The 20,267-nt window shown below is 46.5% G+C and overlaps 1 protein-coding gene across 1 annotated transcript in view; it reads right to left on the bottom strand.

Annotated features, from left to right (window-relative positions):
- ANO2 (anoctamin 2) overlaps positions 1–20,267 on the bottom strand; it is a 324,331-nt gene that overhangs the window by 26,292 nt on the left and 277,772 nt on the right. The window contains exon 20 of the mRNA XM_065923366.1: positions 13,700–13,845. Coding sequence (XP_065779438.1) covers positions 13,700–13,845 — 146 coding nt within the window. The remainder of the gene's footprint in view (positions 1–13,699; positions 13,846–20,267) is intronic.

Raw genomic sequence — 20,267 nt, 5'->3', positions numbered from 1 at the left:
CTAGGCGACCCCATGGACTGCAGCCTGCCAGGTTCCTCTGTCCATGGGATTTTCCAGGTAAGAATATTGGAGAGGATTGTCATTCCCTTCTCCAGGGGATCTTCCAAACTTGGAGGTCAAGCCTGGGTATCCTGACTTGCAGGCAGATTCTTTACCATCTGAGCTGCCAGGGAAGCCCCTGGTGTGTTTGGTAATTGAGGTCTCTCTTGCCAATCCATTCATCAAATTCACAGACTACTGAGGAAATAAAGACAATAGGTCGAATTTCCTTTCAATCTCCAAAGGATCACCTGGGGTTTATATAAGGCTGTTGCTAAGCAAGTTCAGTCTCTCAGTCATGTCTGACTCTTTGCAACCCCATGACTGTAGCACACCAGGGCTACCATGTCCTTCACAATCTCCTGGAGTTTGCTCAAACTCATGTCCACTGAGTCAGCGAGGCCATCCAACAATCTCATCCTCTACTGCCCCCTTCTACTTTTGCCTTCAATCTTTCCCAGCATCAGTCTATACCAATGAATCAGCTCTTCACATCCGGTGACCAAAGTATTGGAGCTTCAGTTTCAGCAACAGTCCTTCCAATGAATATTCAGGGTTGATTTCCTTTAGTACTGACTGGTTTGATCTCTTTGCAGTCCAAGGGACTCTCAAGAGTCTTCTTCACCACAATTCAAAAGCATCAATTCTTTGGCACTCAGCCTTCTTTATGGTTCAGCTCTCATTATATATTTTATATATATATATATATATATATATATATATATATATATATTTCCATATATAATGGACTGAACTCAATTCAGAAACCCTGGAAGTTGTAACAGGAAAGACCAGCCTTGAAGTCATGGGTTAAGTATTAAGAGTCTATTGCGTACAAAACAGCACAGCACCAGGACAGATCAGTAAGGGCACGTTTTTTTCATTTCCTTGTGGTTAAGAGAGACTCAGTCCCCACTGTTCCTCATCCCTTGTGAATTGTGAAATAGTAATTCCTCTGGATGAAGGTAGAAGGACCAATGCCTTTCTGAGAGCTCTGCTCCTCAGGAACTCAGAGTCTGGGATAACAGTCAATCTCAGGATGATGGATACAGACTAGTCCGCAATCATCCCTCTTGGCTACCCCAGAAATAGAGCTTAGGGTCATGGGAGTCTTCAGATGTGAACTCCACTGATGGCTACAGAAAAAGGCAGGAAATTTTGGTTCTCAGCCACAGGGGGCTTAAAGGCCTGGAGACTACAGTCTTCTGGAAAAATCTTCCCATTTCTCCTATCTTCTATTAGAAAAACTCCAGACCCTCAGAGGTCATGGAGCTTCATCCAACAATTCCTAGACACCCACCATGTGCAGGCAGCTTGCTCTCCTGTTCACAAAATAATCTCTGGTATTAAGTATTATTATCTCCACTGTACAAGTGAGAAAACAGACTCAGAGAGGTGAAATAATTTTCCCAAGGCCACACACCTAGAAACTGATGAAGCTGGGAAACAAAGATAGTTTCTGATGCCAATGGAGTTCAAGGTCCTTTCACTGCACAGAAATGTAAATATTCAACCGTAAAGTTACAGCATTCTTCCCTCTGCACCCCCGCCTCGGTTACTCTCAAGCATCTTAGGTTTCCTTTTGGGGAGGTTCTCCAACCTGATTTCTAATCTTTTTGTCAGAGAATGAACTTTTATGAACACCAGAGCCCCCATCAGTCTGTACAGGTGCTTTCCCTTCCCAGGGTGACTTTGCCACATATGGGTGTCTTCTGGGCCGGGAGAGGGGGGGCACGCTGCAGCTGAACTTGACATTTTCTGTGCCATTGCTCCATCTGCCATGCATTTGTGGCACTGAAAAAAATCTTACATCAGCTTCTTAAAACTAGAGAGCATTGAGTTTCTGAACTCTTTCAATTCACTTCTGATTTTCAGAGAACCACTTGGTGCATTTCCAGCCAAAGTTTATTGAGTAAACAAATGAAAGGCTTGGCCAACTCGATCTTGTTTACTTTTTCCATCTCCAAAGTGGGATGTGAAGGCCAGTTACCCATGCATCCTTCCTCCACTCCCCCATCCATTTATCCATCATCTGTCTTCCCATCTACCCATCCAGGCAGGGGTGATGCAGTCAGTGAGGTAGAAAAGCAGTGAAAATAGTCAAGATGAAGAGAAATTCCCAAGCAACCAATCCCCGAGGACCTTTATTTGCTTTATCCCTTTGTCCTTACATCTTCTTAGAGGGTGAGGGCAAAGTCAATGAAAAGAACACATATGTAATGTAAGTGTATGGAGTTTTAGGAAAAAGGAAATAAGGAACAGACTAAGGAGAGAGACACAAATACACAACCTTTAAGGACCCACAACTGGGCTGTGGCTGAGCAACAAAGTGCACTCTTAGCTTGGCTGATGGCAAGGAGAGAAATGGGAACACAAGCAAGTTCTCCGTATCTTAACCTAAAACACTGTTTCCATCACTCCCTCCCTCCCTCATTCATTTCTCAAGCATGACTAGGCATCTCCTGTACGTCAGGAGCCTTCCAGGCATGGTATCCAAATATACCCTTGCCTTTTCTCTTAAGTCGTTGTGGGGAAAGGGGCTCCGAGCACAGAGCAATGTGTGCTTCAAAAGAAAAGGAGAGACATGACCTGTGACTCACCCTCCTTCCCAGAAATACTGGAATGAGACCCTGGATGCTGCCCGAACTCTGTTTAAATGGCATTTGGAGAAGATGGCAGGTACCTGATTATCCAGTGGGATGACTCAGTTTGTATAAACAGGATGACTCTGGGAAAGGGATTTCCTGGTTCTTGGAGCCACTGCAGCGCACATGCTTGGGGTTGTGTGACAGAATATGCAGGCTTCAGTGCTGATGTTGGGCAGATATTGTGGAAATTTTCATCGCTTACAGCTAAGGCAGCCTTGGGAGTTGTTTTCCATATCAGTCTCTCTTGGAAACTCGGGAATTACCCTGTATGGTCCCTACTGTCCATGACCAAACAATATGACTGTTGGAAAGAATCTTGGGTGCCACCTAAGTCATTGCTCTCTCTGAAGCCTCACTCCCTACCACACTTTATAAGTGGCCACGTTTACTTGATCATTTCCATGGTGGACTACTCCGTGATGCTTGGAGCCAGCTCTCTCCACTGTTCTTTATTCTCTGGCTCATCTGCAAGTCACTGGGACTCTAGGATATTCGTTATGAAGCATAGTCATATCAGGAGTTGACTATCTTTTGCCTGGCCTATCCAGATAATTTTATAAGTCCATCACTTGTATTGCTGGACAAGACCTGCCCTTAAGGGGATAAGATTCCCCTAATTAAGGACTTCCCTGGTAGCTCAGCAGGTAAAGAATCTGCCTGCAATGTAGAAGACTAGGATTTGATCCCTGGATCAGAAAGATCCTCTGGAGGATGAAATGGCAACCTACTCTAGTATTCTTGCCTAGAAAATCCCATGGACAAAAGAGCCTAATAGGCTACAGTCTATGGGGGCACAAAGAGTCGGACATGACTGAAGTGACTTAGCAGGCACAATGATAAGAATGGGCTTCCCTGATGGCTCAGCCGGTAAAGAATCTGCCTGCAGTGCAGAAGATACAAGAGAGCTAGGTTTGATCCCTGGGTCAGGAATATCCCCTGGAGGAGGAAATGGCAACCCACTCCAGTATTCTTACCTGAAAAATCTCATGGACAGAGATGTCTAGGGGCCTACAGTTCAAAGGGTGGATACGACTGAGCAACTAAGAATGCATGCATGCATCTCCTAATTAAAAGCACCTCAAAATAAGTAATCTTGGCCCCTGGGGGAAGGGGAAGAGGCAGACTGTTCCAGCTAAATCAATATAGCCAGGGTGTCTGGACAGCTTTGAAAAATGGTGATGTCTGGGAACTTCCTTAGTGGTCCAGTGGTTAAGACTCCGCCTTCCAATGCAGGGGGTGCAGCTAAGATCCCACATGCCTCACAGGCCCAAAAAATAGGATATAAACAACAGGAACTATATTGTAACAAATTTAATAAAGATTTAAACAAATGAAAAATGGTGACATCTGTAGAATCCAATTGTCACCTTGTCTTCAATTTCCTCAATATAAGATCATCTCTTTCATTCTTTATTCTTCTTCATCTTCATTTATTGAGCACCTACTGTATATCAGGTCCTGGTGACTAAGACACAAGTCTCACCCTCACATCACAATTTAGTGAGTAACATGAAGCTAGGCCATTGCCCTTCAACTGTGTCACTTACAATTCCATGGACAGAGGAGCCCGGCTGGCTACAGCCCACAGGGTTGCAAAGAATCAGACGTGACTTATCGGCAAAACAACAACAATTTTTTTGATATAACGATGGTGAGACTTTATCAAGAGGTTCTTTTGGAACGTGTCCCCAAACTCCTCTTAGAGGATTAAATTGCAGTCTGTGTTTTAATGCCAAATTTCCATGCTGTCGAAGTCGAAGGCTGCGAGTGTGCAGAGACTTTAGCTCGCTGCTCTGAAAGCAACGAAAGGATTTCCTTGCTCTGAAAGCAACGAAAGGATTTCCTCTCTCATCAGGGCCCTGGGGAAAACCCCACAACTGGGCTGGGAGAAGTGTGCAGCCAAGGAGCTTCGAAGCCCACGCCGGGGTTGGGGACAGGTTGGGGACTCTGATGATTAATGTCATGGCTACTCCTGGCCCCAGCATTCTAACCTCAGCTCTGAGCCAGGGAAGGGGAATTTACCTTGAAGTCCTTTCTAGTAAGCTCTTCAGGAAAAGGGTTTGATATTGGAGATTCCCTGGAAAGCCCGCCGCTCCCCTCACAGGTTTCTGCAGCCTAATCCCTCACTCTCGGGTTTCTCTTTGTCTGGAGCCAGCCCATCCCCACCACCAATCCCATGCCTGCCGCCCCCAGACTCCCGGCTTCCCCTTCACCTCGAGGCCCCTCCCCCAGGCCTGCTGGGCCACAGCTCCAGCTCCATTTAGAAAAAATACAAATATAATACATCTCTCCCGGCAGCCTCCCTGGATGATGACCTGCCTCGCCATTACAACCGGCAGGCCCTGAGTGGGCTCAGCATGCTTCCTGTCGGCATGGGTGGTCCCGGGGATCACTGGGGGAGGAAGCTGACAGCTGAGAGCGGGGCCAGGGATCACTGCGTTGGGCCGCGCCAGAAGCAGTGGGCAGCTTTGGTTTCACAGCTCTTGTTTCTGTTCAAAGCCCAAGTCAAGGGTCTTTCTGGGATTGGGGAGGTCTAGCCCATCAGGAAGGAAAGGGGAAACCCACTCTGCCCCCTGCCCTCTGCCCCCACTGCACCAAATGCCACGGTTCCTAATGGGACTCTTCTGTGGGATGGTCTAGAGATAGGCTTTAGCCTCAGTTTCACTAATGGGTCTTCAAGGTGACCTGAAGCCACGTGGAGCACTCTCTGGGCCTCTTGCTTTTGAGATGTAGTGTCCAACTGGTATGAATGGACTAGGATGTCAGCACCGGAAGGGACCTTGGGATGACTAGTCCAGATAAGGGGCCCTGGGGTGACCTGGTCCAGATAAGGGACCCTGGGGATGATCTAGCCCATGTAAGGGACCCTGGAGGTGACCTGGCCCAGGTAAGGGACCCTGGTAGGGTTACCTGGTGCAGATAAAGGACCACTGGGTGACCTCACCCAGGTAAGGTACCCTGGGGGTGTCCTGGCTAGAAAGTTTTAATTCTCATCATGACATTCAATGAAAGACTATTCTGCACATCACCCACTCCACTGGGGTAGCGAGGTTTTGTGCAGAAACCGCCCTCCTCTCTCACTCAGAACTAATCTAGAAGCATGAGAAGCCGAGGGTGATACTGGTCCTGTTTACCTTATGTTTTAAAAAAACATATTAGTAGTGGGGCACTACTGATGACACATTACACAACTGATTAGGACCACAGGCCAGTGGGCTGCACCTCTGCAAGGGAAAACTCATCATTTGGTCTAATCTCTTTGATATTGAGGAAGAAATGGGCCCAGAAAGATGCTGTGACATGTCCAAGGTCATCCCGCTGGATGTAGGAAGCCAGATTTACCCTCAAAACCCCTGGAAAGGTGGGAAGGAGAGCTGCTGCTCCCTTACCCTCCAGCGACCATCTGAAGAGCAACGGGCTTTGAGACAGGGTGCAGAGAAAGCAGAGGTCGTGGTGTGAGTCCTGTGATAGAGTCGCTGTGAGTTGCTCAGTCGTGTCTGACTCTTAGCAACCCCATGGACTGTAGCCCGCCAGGCTTCTCCATCCATGGAATTCTCCAGGCAAGAGTACTAGAGCAAGTTGCCATTCCCTTCTCCAGGGGATCTTCCCGACCCAGGGACTAAATCCCTGTCTCCCACATTGAAGCCAGATTCTTTACCGCCTGAACCACCAGGGAAACCCAAGACAGAAACCAGTGCCTCCAGTAAGGTTCTGACGTGTAGACTTGCGTCTTCTCTCCCACCAAGCTCTTTCCCAGCGCTGCTACCTGTGAGCAGTGTGGATGGGCTCGCTTTACTCCTTCTCCTCTTTGCTGACTTGCTCTCTGGAAAGGAGCTCATTAGAGGCCTGTGATGGGGGAGGGGAGAAGGCAGCCACGCAGAGGAGAGGGAGGAGGGACTATAGGAGGAGGAGGCGGAGGAAGAGAAAGAAGGATAACCACCACTCTTGATAACCCACTCGCTGGATTACCATCCTGGTAATAAATGAGATTGGATGCCAGCACTACTAGAAGTGAGATTGTTACAGCCTGGATCAGGAAAAGTCAGATAAATGATACCCTCAATGTATTCAGCTCCCCCTCTGCAGATTTATCCAAAAGGTTCTCAGAGCCCATGCAAGGCCCTGAAATTAGTTACCAACAGCCACGACTGTCTTAGGAGGCAGCTTGTCTGAAACTATGGGGGAGGGAGACTAAAATATTGTGCTGGTGTGGAGGGGGAGAAGGGTGGGTGCGGGGGGAGAAGGGTGGGTGCGGGGGGAGAAGGGTGGGTGGGAGGGCAAGGACCTTTCTAGGAGGAGGCGACATGGACCTGGTGCTGGCTGGCCGTGGGAGCAAGAAGGCACAGGAATTCCTTGACAAGGACAGCACATGCAGTCAGGCAGAAAAAGAGTGATGTGTGGGCTGTGGGTGGGGAGAGGTCGGTGTTCACTGTGATCGCACCAAGAGTGTGAACAAGAATCTAAGGGTAAATACAGTGAAAAGATGCCTCCCTGAAGCCTTGCTCAGGATGTGGGAGACCTGGAGGTTTTTGAACAATGGATGATAAGACCCACATGACCTTAGAAAGAATCCAGAGGGTGGCAGGGAGATGCTGGCCTTTGTGAGAGGTGGTGCTGAGGGTGTAGCTTGGGGAAGCACCGTGTTTGGGGGCAAAGAGGCTGAACCGAATGGAGGGAGCAGCCTCCAGAGATGCTACAGACAAAGACCAGCCCCGCAAGAAGGGAGGTGCAGAGACGGAACATGTGTGGCTGCACAGAGATGTCTGGAGAGTGGTGAGAGAACCCAGAACAGTCTCAGGACCAAGTCTCCCATCAGAAGGGCTCAGAAGTGTTTCCCCTGGATGCGGTCTCTTCCTGGTCTCAAGTGCGTGCATGCTAAGTCGCTTTAGTCGTATCTGACTTTTTACAACCCCATGCACTGTAGCTGGTCAGGCTCCTCTGACCTTAGAATTACCCAGGCAGGAATACTGGAGTGGGTTGCCATGCCCTCTTCCAGGGGATCTTCCCAACCCAGGAATCAAACCTGTGTCTCCTGTGACTCCTGCATTGGAAGGTGAATTCTTTACTACTAAGTCACCAGGGAAACCCGTGTGTGTGTGTATGTGAGTGTGTGTGTGTGTACCTGTGTGAATCTCCACTATGAAAAGGGAGGCCAGCCCAGATACCACAGGATACAGAGCCGGGAGGCCTCTGCTTCTCTGCTGTGGAAGGAAAGGGAGTCAGGGGGCCATCCATTCCAGAAGTAGTTTATAGGGCCCTTCCTGTGTTCCAGGAGCTGGGCTGAGCGTTGCAATGAGGACGAGGACTCAGTATTCCGTCCCTTAGAGCACTCTCCTTTCCTTCTGTGCCAGAGCAGGTATAGGAGAAGAGAGGAACTGAGGATGGGAGAGCCAAGCAATGCCTCTTGGAGATGCATTTGAGCCTGAACAACTCAGCAAGAACCTGCTGTGGCAGAGAGGCTAGCACATGCCGGTTTAGACCCCCCCAGATGAGCACATGTGGATATCCTTGGATGCTGCACCAGGGCATCTGAACTTTATCTGAAAGGGAGTTAGTCACTAATGTTGAAGGATTCTAGGCAGAAAAGGTAATATACTCTGGATCCCGTTTTTTTTCATTTATATTTTATAATTAATTTAGTTTTAATTGAAGGATGATTGCTCTACAATATTATGTTGATTTCTGCCAAACATCAGCCGCAGGTTTACCTACGCCCCCTCCATCTTGGACCTCCCTCCCACCTCCCACCGTTTCCATCCCTCTAAGTTGTTACAGAGCCTGTAACAACTTTCTGAGTTTCCTGAATCAGGAAGCAAATTGCCACAGGCTATCTATGTTACATATGGTGGTGTATATGTTTCTATGTTATTCCCTCCATACACTGTGTTTTTAAAAAGCTATTTTAAAAGCTGAGAAGGGGGACACATGTAAGCCTTGACTGATTCATGTTGATGTATGGCAAAAAACCATCACAAATTATAAAGTAATTATCTTCCAAATAAAATCAACAAATTTTTAAAAAGCTGAGAAAGGAAAGGGGAAGAATTAGTAGAAAACAAAGCAATTAGGATGTACCTGCTATTGTTCAAAGAGGGAAGGTTGAGGACTTACAAGGCAATACAAAATTCTTAGTAGAGACTGCGGACCAAGAAATTCACCTGCCAGTCAGCCAACAAAAGATATTAGGGCCATCAAGTCACCTGCCACTGCAGCCACCCTGACTGTGCAGCCTGAGGGGATTCAGGATGGAGAAAACAGGATCCTGGCCCCAGGTAGCTAAGGTGTATATCAAAGAGATGATTTCAGTGACCCCAGACTCTTGCATCTTCCCAGACATTTTGTTTTTATTGTTCAGTCGCTGAGTTGTGTCTGACTCTTTGCCACCTCATGGACTGCAGCAAGCCAGGCTCCTTTGTCTTCCACTATCTCCCAGAGTTGGCTCAAATTCATGTCCATTGAGTTGGTGATGCTATCTAACCATCTCCTCTGCTGCCCTCTTCTCCTTCTGCCTTCAGTCTTTTCCAGTATCAGAGTCTTTTCCAATCAGTTGGCTCTTCGAATCAGACGGCCAAAGTATTGGAGTTTCAGCTTCAGTATCAGTCCTTCCAATGAATAGTCTGGGTTAATTTCCTTTAGGATTGACTGGCTTTATCTCCTTGCAGGCCAAGGAACTCTCAAGAGTCTTCCCCAGCACCACAGTTTGAAAGCATCAATTCTTCGGCACTCAGCCATCTTTATGGTCCAACTCTCACATCCATACATGACTACTGGAAAAACCATAGCATGGACTATACACACCTTTGTTGGCGAAGTGATGTCTCTACTTTTTAATACACTGCCTAGGTTTGTCATAGCTTTCCTTCCCAGACATAGAAAAGTGCTACATTCATTAATTTGAGATGTCTGGTTGTTCTTTAATTAAGTAATCTTTTGATGTTATAACTACCTTTTTTGTTTTTTTGCAAAAACTTATGTATCCTGGCTCCTCCCTTACCTCTTTGGAATAGTCTTTCTCAACTATCCGAAAGCCTGTCTCCTAGGCTTAAGTCCTTAGCATGTCCGCCAAATAAAACATAATTCTCAACTTCTGCAGGTGCATGCACAGTCACTTAGATCATGTCCAATTCTTTGCAACCCCACCGACTGTAGCCTGCCAGGCTCCTCTGTCCATGGGATTCTCCAGGCAAGAATACTGGAGTGGGTTGCCAGGCCCTCCTCCAGGGAATCTATCCAACCCAGGGATTGAACCCGTATCTCTTTTGTCTCCTGCATTGGCAGGCGGGTTCTTTACCACTAACACCACCTGGATTTTTTTTTTTTCAGTCAACAGGCAAAGTCAGTGAGGTAAGGAGCCATGGATAAAAAAATAAAGTTCTGGATCATCCTGAACAGTGCTCTCGCCAGCTAGAGATGAGGCAGAGTCAGAAAGGAGTCACAGAGTATTCAAGGTCTACACCAAACCACGTGCCTCCTGCACCCTCAAGTTTCAATCTGCCATTTCATGAGACAACTTGGATGCAGCTGCAAGGTATGGATGCCCGAGTCTCTTGGTGGTGGGGCGAGAGAATGTGTCCCATGTGTTTCCATCAGCTGGGTAATTCTTACATGTCTCTGTGGGTGTATCTAGAGAGCAGGGGAGACTGACAGCTCTTGGTCTTTCAAAATAAGAATCTGGCACTTACTCCAAAATATGCAATCACCCATGCAACTCCTTTTTGATTTGACAGGGTCGTAAGCTCACTACTAAGAAAAATGAGGTCTCCTGTAATGACAATGTCAATGACAAGAAGAATTGTGGCTCATCACCCACATGAATAGCCTGAGGGCCCCAAAGCCTGGGCTGCATTTAAGAAACTAGAGGAGGCTTCACCGAGGGATAATTGAATTCCTGAGTCAGGAAGACAATAGCGATTATTTTTTGGATGACTAGAGGAACAAAAGTTTGCGGGTTTGAGATCAACAGATGATGGAAAAAGAGTCCATGTGAGATGCCAGACTTGACAAGCAAAGCCCTAAGGCCTCCGTGTTCTCTGGAAGGACAAGTATCTAAGAATGCTCATATCTCAGGTTTCCAGCGTGATTCTTAGATTTGCCTTGGAATCTTGTACTCTCAGTCTTTAAATCAATACCCGATCCTACGCTGATGGGATGGGAAAAACCTCCAGGGCTTACTGCATTCAGGGCCTCCAGATGGTTTTTAGTCAATTTCTAGATTCAAGAGAAAGAAACTAGACTCTCGACACTGACAGTGGCGGCTGATATTCATTGAAAGCGTATCAAGATGGCGGGCTGTTTGGTTTTATATTTGCCTGGCCATGCCACACGGCATGCAGGATCTTAATTCCTCAACTAGGAGTTGAACCCACACCCCATGCATTGGCAGTGCAAATTCTTAGCCACTGGACCACCAGGGGAGTTTCCCAAGTACTGATTGTTAACTACTCCAGATTCATCTCCTAGTTTTCAGAAGCATCCTACAAACTAGGTGCTATTTTCATCAAAGTTACTTCTCAGATGAGGAAATAGGGCCTGGCTGACTTAAAAGCATTAAGCTATGTAACCAGCCACAGCACGCCTAGGACTGAACACCAGAACACCCTCCAACCACATGTAGCCTACACAGCTAGATGAAGTCATCGTTGGGTAAAGTTTATCCTGTACCTCATCTGTGATCATACTGGGGGCAAACGGTCACGTAAAGGGTGAAGAGGATAACCCAGAGGTACTAGGAATGAAGGACATCTAAGTCAGAAACACTGCTCTTTCACTTATAATAAAATAATCATGTCTCTAAAATGACTGATAGCTTAGCAAAATGGCCTCAAGAGTTCTGTGAGTGAGTTTCGGGGGAACCCAGTATGGAAAGCCGCTGTGTGGTCCAGGCTTCCTCCCCACTCAAGGCTGAATCGGTATCAGCCTGGATTGTTGGAGAGATTGTCCTGGTCTCCAGACTTGTCTCCCTCCCTCCGCTGTTGTTCAGTCGCTCAGTCGTGTCTGATTTTCTGCAACCCCATGGACTGCAGCAGGCCAGGCTTCTGTGTCCTTCATCGTCTCCCGGAGTTTGCTCAAACTCATGTCCATAGAGTTGACGATGCCATCCAACCATCTCATCCCCTGGTGCCCCCTTCTCCTTTTGCCTTCAACCTTTTCTAGTATCAGGGTCTTTTCCAGTGAGTCAGCTCTTCACATCAGATGGCCAAAGTATTGAAGCTTCAGCTTCAGTATCAGTCTTTCCAATGAATATTCAGGGTTGATTTCCTTTAGGATGGACTGGTTTGATCTCCTTGCTGTCCAAGGGACACTCAGGAGTCTGCCTCCAGCACCACAATTCCTCCCCCTGGGTGCCTTATAAATATTTCATGGCTACAACTATCCTGTGACATTAGGGTCAGGGTCAGAATTAGGGTGAGGGTCAGGGTCGGGGTCAGGCCCAGGGTTAGGGCTAGGGTTAGCCGTTTTCCCAAAGCTGTCCAGTTAACTGGTGACAGAGCCAGTATTTGAACCCAGGGAGTATGACTCAAGCCTCTCTGCTCTTAATCACTCAAGAGAGGGAGCTCTGAAATAGCCAGCTCTGGAAAGGTAGGCAGACAGTTATGTAAACACCTACACAAATAATTGGGTGGTAGGGGAGGGACTTGAGTTGGGAGATGGAGGTTGAAAGACAGAGCTATAGGGATTCTGGAGTGAGGAGCAAGCCCCTCCCCCAATGGAAGCCTCAATCTGGCAAAGAATGCAATGCAGGAGACCTAGGTTTAATCCTTGGGTGGGGAAGATCCCCTGGAGAAGGAAATGGCAACCCACTCCGGTATTCTAGCCTGGAGAATCCCATGGACAGAGAAGCCTGGTGGGCTGCAGTCCATGGGGTCACAAAGAGCTGGACACGACTGAGCAGTCAACACATCTTTTTAGAGACCCCAGGGCTAGAACAGAATGCTGTTAGCCATCTAATCTAGACCTTGTCCACTGCTGTACCCTTAAAACACATGCATGTGCATGTGTGCATGCACACACACACATACACACTATGAAGAGACAGGATAAATATCAATTAGAAATAACAAGTGAGGTACCTGATACACAGAGGCAGGAGTGGCCCCTGTGAGGAGGGATTAACCAAAGGAGGCTGGAACCATTATGCAAACACAATGAGGGTCTATTGATAGAAAGTAGTGAGTGATTCTGTTGTGAGATCTCACTGATGCTTCTCCACACACTCTAGATTGAGTCAATATTTAGATGGTACATCTGCCCTCTTGGTCCTCTGTTTTTAATTCATTCGTTCCAAATCTTGGAAACAGGCTTCTCAAATATCCACCCCAGTGAGAGATCAGGATTATTCACAAGTGGCCAAGCATTTGAAGGCAGCTGGTCCAAGCTGGGACACTGCTCAAGATGGAGAGCGCATGGCTCCCCAACCACATCTGAGATGACCGTGTCTACCAGCCTGTGCTACACGCACTCCCGCTCTCGAGGCTCATCCAAGGGCACTCAGAGATTCTAACTAGAAATCCTCCTCTCACCGCCTACCCAAAACATCCTCACCACTTTTAGAGAAAAGCTCACATGTTTTGAGCCCTGCCTGAACAGAGGGAGGGACTCTCCTCTATTCTCCTTGTCAAGATGGATATTCTTTGTCCCAGATGTCAGGGGACTACTTTACTCTTCCTTAATGGAAAGAGCATTCTTAAATTTCAGACGTCTCAATTGCCTCTCATGATAGAAACCATGGGAAGGAACCTAGAGACAAAGCTTCTCATTAGATAGATGAGGAGAGGAGATGCAAAGAGAAGAGGGCTCCATGTGAGTATCAAATGGGTGATGAGGTACTTCAACTCAAGGCTCCTTCTGCCCCTTCCTTCTTAGCTTCCACGTGGCCCTGAAGGTGACATCGGGTAGCCATGAAACCTTCGAAGGAGCAGATACTGCCCTGGGGATTTTCCTAATCCTCCCCCTCACCCCCGACCCCTTATCTGAACCCATCTCCAGCAGAAGGAAAGTCCATAGGATCTTACTCATTTCCATATACTCTGGTGTCAGTCCAGTGTACGGTTCCAGGCTATAGTCTAAGTCCCACTGCTCTGGGTGCTTTGAATGGGCAGAGCCAGCTTCTTCAGATTCTGTCTCATCTTTCAGCTTCCGAAACAGCTTCTTTAGCTTCCTGGAAAAGAAAGGGACCAGTCACCAGAAGCCTCTAGAGGAGAGGGCATGTTCTGCAGGCAGAAAAGAGAAAAATGACTAAGTCTTGATATTGAAGCCACTCTGACCTAAGGACAGAGAGAGGAAGAACAAGGAAGCAATCTGAGGCAGTCCTCTGTCAGGATAGTAAAAGGATCCCCCACAAAGGATCAAGTTTCTTCAAATCCAAAGAAAATGGATTCTTTCTGCTGTTGGATAAGCAACAGAGAGGTGGCCCTACCTGTCAGATGCTCAACAGTCCTATTGTCTAATGGGTGATCTATCCACCCTCTTCATGGGGAAAGGGGAGTGTTTAGAAAGTACTAGAAAAGATGCTGTCTTACCAACTCAAACATTTTCAGGTCTTAATATATAAATAGCATATGTCCATTCTGTCAGTTCAGTCACTCAGTCATATTCGATGTCTCGCGACCCCATGGACTGCAGCACGCCAGACTTCCCTGTCCATCACCAACTCCTGGATCTTGCTCAACTCATATCCATCGAGTTGGTGATACCATCCAATCATCTCATCCTCCATCGTCCCCTTCTCCTCCTGCCTTCAGTTATGTCCATTAAAGCCAAGCTAAACATTGTCTAACCACCACCATGGGGTAAGCCGCACCCATTCCCCGCCCCCTAATTCGTATCTGTGAAGCTCTAAGTCCCAGTGTGACTATATATCAAGACAGGGCTTTTAGGAAGTCATTAAAGTTCAGTGGGGTCATAAAGACGGGTCCTCACCTAGAGGGTTGTTTGCCTTGTGAGAAAAGGAAGAGAGGGACATCCCTAGTGGTCCAGTGGCTAAGACTCTGTGCTCCCAATGTAGGTTCAATCCCTGGTCAGGGAACTAGATCTCACAACCCCAACTAAGAGCTCGTACGCTGCATCTAAAGACCCCACATGCTGCAAATAAGAAAAGGTCCGACACAGCCAAATAAATAAATACAACTAAAAATTTAACCTCTCTATCTCCACCATATGAGGTTACAGTGAGGAGACAGTGATCTGAAAGTCAGGAAGAAGCCCTCACTAGAAACCAAACCTGGCCGAGTAGATGAGTCAACTGCATTCACGTTTTTGGTCTAAAATAATAAGATAATAATGGCACAGCCTCTTGGGGTTGGTATGAAGTTGAAGACGCCATAAACTTTCATTTTCTTATCTATAAGATGAGAAATAAATATTAACTAGCCCATTGGGTCAGTTAAAGTAGAAAATCTACTTTATTAGAAAATCTACTTAGTAATGTGCTTAATTTAGGACTTGTTACACTCCAAGAGCTCCATAAATATATCTATCAGTGTCCTTCTCCTCCTTTTCATCACAGGAGGATGTAAAGAATGGTCGAGATCCACAGATGCAAAGTTAGATAAAATATTTCATAATAAGATAGCAAGCAATAATTCCGTGATCACAAGAAATTATGAGAAGCCAAAAGGAAGCCTAAACATTCTGAAGTCAAACAGTATGAATTTAGGAACTGGCTGAGACCCTGCCTGTGATTCAGGACACAGGGAGAGGATGAAGGAAAAAAAACATAAAGAAGAGAGAGACAAAAAAGGAAAGAAAAGAAGAGAAGGAGAGAGGGAAGGAGGAAGGGAAGGTCCAGGACCAGAACTCAAACTGAGACTTTCCCTCCAAGTGCCAGTAACCAGAAACTTGACCCAATCTTCACTAAAGAATATTAAATGGTTATAATTAATCATGGGAAATTAAACACACGAATATATCCCTATTCACTTCTGAACTGCTACTGTACTACTACACACGGCTGAATCACTTTGCCGTATACCTGAAACTAACACAATATTGTAAATCACTTATATTTTGATTTAAAAATGATAGAACAAAACCAAAACTACATAAGAAGTGAAAGACATTTGATGGGGACTTCCCTGAGATGGTCCAGTGGTTAAGAATCCGCTTTGCAATGCAGGGGATGTGAGTTTGATCCCTGTTTGGGAAACTAAGACCCTACATACCGCAGAAGAGCTAAGTCCTCTTGCTGCAACTGCTGACCCCACACACCACAACTAGAAGAGTCCATGAGCTGCAATGAAAGAGGCCACGTGCTACAACTACAACCTGATCAGTCAAATAAATAAATATTTTCTTAAAGGCATTTGATGTGTTTAATGAGGTAATTCAGCTGGGAAAGTGGACACTTAAACAAACGTCACTCATCCTGTGTAATGAGTAATAGAAAGGGAGAGATTTAGGAGACGATGGTCAACCCAACCTGCAAGTTTTTCACGGGGAAGAAATATATAAACCAATCAAATGACAAAAGATGAGCAAAGCAGCAGGAGAGAGAGAGAGTGCTGTGATGAGGAAAGGTGTGTGTTCTAGACACAGAGAATTATCTGCGCAACAGCCACAGACAGTGTGAGCACATCTCATTGCAGGACTAAAAGGAGTTCAAAATGTTTGGAACGTGGAGTAAGAGACAGAAAGTGATGAAAGATGACTTGAGAGGTAGCCCAAGTTCATGAAGATGGCCTTTTAAGCCACCTGGATGCAGGGGTGCCAGTGAGAGATCAGGGTCGCAGAGGCTAGGACGGTTGCCATGGACACAAAGGGAAGCAGATAGAAGGCAACATGCTTCAGAGATGGGGTTAAGCAAGTGGGGAACTGCAGTTGGGAAGGAAAGAGGGACCAAGGGTGATCTCTAGAGTCTTCAACCAGGTGTGTGGCTGGTGCCAGAGCTGGCTAAGCTGGGTGACACAAGAGAAGAGGGGGAGGAAGTGTTGTTGAGGTGGAGGGTCTCATGAGACAATGAAATAGGGAGGTTTAATAAGCCTTGCTATATGTGGTCTTGTTCTTGTTGTTTAGTTGCTCAGTCGTGTCCAACTCTTTGCAGCCCCATGGGCAATAGCCCGCCAGGCTCCTCTGTCCATGGGATTTCCCAGGCAAAAATACTGGAGCGGGTTGCCATGTCCTCCTCCAATATGTGGCCTGGAGCCCTGCAAACAGATCGAAGTTAGAGCTAGAGACCCAAGAACCATCACAGAGAGAACAACAGAAACCCTCACAATAAACATGTCTGTGGGCCGAATGGAGGGGAAGGAACCTTCCAAGGAGGAAAAACAGAAGGAAAGAGGAGTCACGGGAACAGATGCTCAACCATGAGACCCCACAGCAACCAAGGCTGGGCTGGAGGGCAGATGGAAGAAAGACAGGGTGGTCAGCCCTGCGCTGCGCCGTGGGCCAGTCCCAAAGTCCACAAAGTTCTTACAAACCCCCTCTTTCCCAGAAGCCTCCCTCCTGGAGATCCCAGTCCCCATTAAAAACATTAATAGAGGAAGTCCCTCCAGTGCAGGATTTAACAGGAATCCTGCACGTTGTATAATACACAGATGGGCCGTGTGGAAAGCCTCAGATGGTGATTCCGACCGTACGACGCACTCCCTTGTTAAAATAACTCCTTTGATGTTACCCTCATCTCCTTTTCATCTGCTCTTTCTCTGTCCCTTGTTAATGACAAGTTTCAGAAACTCTGTCCAGAACTCCGAGCTTTCCCCCTGTGTGTGCCCTACAAGCTCACCAGAAGACCACGGTGACCTTTGGTCACACCTTGCCTCCTCCCCTCGCCCCCAACCAGAGGAATCAGGACCCCAGGCAGTCTTCCAATGCCCCTGGCTCCACAGACCTCAAGCCTCGTGAAAGAAGGCAGAACTCAGCCTGGGATGGGGCACAAGAAGAGAAAAACATCAACCTCTGAATTGTATATTCCTCTTCTTGACATAGGACAGGATTCAAATTTGTTCCTAAAGCCTCTGATTCACGGCCAGATTCCACTGTACTGAGGGGAACACACACCTCCCTCTCCTGTGATGGCTTTAAAGAGAGACTGTTTTATGTCCTGAAATACAAGATATCACATTTATCAAAAAAAGAAGAAAGTTTACAAAATCTTCCTGGCTGTGTCCAGGGGTATGTTGCAGCTGTTTGGGGATGTGATCTGGTGCTTCTAGCAAGAATAGGGACCAGGAGACATTTTGACAGTGGACATATTAATCCATCTGCTCTGTCCATCTCAGACGTTACTCAGGAAAGAATCTGACACCTGAGGAAGACAGCATTTAGCCTTCTCTCTCTCTCTCTCTCTCTCTCTCTTTCACACACATACACACACACACACACACACACACACACACACACACACACACACACACACACACACATTCATCTCCATGAATGATAAAAGGCCATTTCCTATTTGCTTCATGGGATACTGGAGATGAATTTGAGATAAAATTATAGTGAGGAACTGGGATGTACTATGGTGTGTTTTGGGATCTGAAGTCCATTTTGCGCAAACACAGATGGGAAACGTGGTGGTGGTGTGTGTGTGTGTGTGTGTGTGTGTGTGTGTGTGTGTGGTGAGGGAGATGAGGACAGTCCCCATCAAAGGACTCAGGTAATAACTAGCACAAGATTGGATCCTGCCCTGACACCAGCCACATCTGAAGTCACATCAGAAGGAGCTGCCAATGAGCGTTATTCTGAGTCCCATTGTGTTGAAAACCACCTGCCTCCCCTCTGGAAAGCACGTGTCACAACTGTCAGGCCCGAGCAGTCTGGGGCTGCATGAGGGGGTAGAGCTCAAGGCCAGACCACACAACTTCAATTTCATTTATCATCATGTCCTCATTGGTTACAGAGTTGCCCTTGAATCACCTACTGTCCCCAGTTTTGCTGCCTTCATTGAAAGCACTTCATTTTTACACCTCCAGGGACATGCTTCTGTTTGGATAGTGCCGGGACAGAGCTAGCCTTTCATGGGAGCCCTGACTGGGGCCCCTACAAGATTTAGGGGTAACAAGGGAGAAGTCTGGAAGCTGAAGATGTTTATCTGAGGTCCCAAAGGGCAGGCGTACAGTATTCATGGACACACCTGGTATCTGTGCCAGCCTTGTGGAGATCCATGGGGTTAAGAGGTGAGAACATTGCTCTAAGCCAATGTCTCCCAAGCAAAGGATGAATTCCACTCACAGTCCATGGGATGTTCTTGGAAGGTCTCTAGACTTGGTCTTGGGCTTCCCTGATGGCTTAGAGGGTAAAGCGTCTGCCTGCAATGTGGGAGACCCGGGTTTGATCCCTGGGTTGGGAAGATCCTCTGGAGAAGGAAATGGCAATCCACTCCAGTATTCTTGCCTAGAAACTTCCATGGACTGAGGAGCCTGGTAGGCTGTAGTCCATGGGGTCACAAAAAGTCGGACACGACTGAGCGACTTCACTTTCACTTTCACTAGAGTTGGTCTTATATCTCCTTAGCGGACCTGGGAGAATTATTTCCTTTACTGTTCTCAGCCCATCCCTCTGATTGCATGTCTGGAGAAAACCCCAGTCCACCCCTGGTATGCTGTTAATAGCTCCAAGGCACTTGTGTGGCTTCCTTTTCAATAAAGAGAATGCAGATCTTACACTAAGATCAATGATTAATAATGGATCATTTTTATTGTATTTCTTTCTACTGTTGTTTGCTATTCAGGGTGACCGATAGGGTTAGTTTTCCATTTTCAGAAATGAGATGGACTTAAAAAGTGAATTGGTTTAGAGGAAATTAATATGCAATGGCTGTTTAGGTAAATGTGAGTGAAAGTCACTCAGTCATGCTCCACTCTTTGTGTCTAGATAAATAATGGAAAACAATTTAGAAGCTGCTGACAGTGAGTAAAGATTGGGAAACAATCTAATAAAGAAGGCTGCTGGGCTGGTCGACGTGAGAAGCCACCAGAATTGTAGCGGTGGTGCTTTTTACAATACACAAGCATGCACATATGCACACACAGGGAATCTAAGACGAACACTGCATCCTCAGAGTGGTAAGTTAGAGCCAAGTACCTGGCTTACTAACAAAGATCAGTTTGATAGTCATTAACATGTTAAAACTTTCTTTGGACGACTCGAGAAAATTGCTTTCAGAAGTAGACAATGAATGTAAAAGATGATCAATCTTATATGTATAATCATATTTTTTACCAAACATTCTTATTCAGTATGATCACCTACTCAACTCCTCAGACTTGCTTTTGTTTTTTAAAAATCAAGTCTGGCCTCTAAGTTTAATATTTATCTCCCTGAAGGAAACAAAAAAATTGGAGGCAGATATCTGAAGGTACCTAAGAGCCACCATGAGCCACAAGTCTTTGGTCCCAGAATAGAAGAGAAAAAAGTCATCCTGAGTCCTGACAAGGCCTCTTCCCTGGACTTAAAACACTCAGACAGCATCACTTATAAACATAAAAGCCAGTGACACTCAGGAACACCTTGGCTGCCTGTGACGCCCAAGAACGGCTCTTCCTTTCTCAGTTGCCCATGTTTTCTCTTTTCTAGAAAGCTGAGTATATAAGCAAGTATATAACCATGTATCTTACATAACCATGTATCTTTCTAGAA

Source organism: Muntiacus reevesi, chromosome 1 (genome assembly GCF_963930625.1).
Source record: "Muntiacus reevesi chromosome 1, mMunRee1.1, whole genome shotgun sequence".
Lineage (NCBI taxonomy): Eukaryota > Metazoa > Chordata > Mammalia > Artiodactyla > Cervidae > Muntiacus > Muntiacus reevesi.
This window is presented reverse-complemented; position numbering and strand designations above follow the sequence as displayed.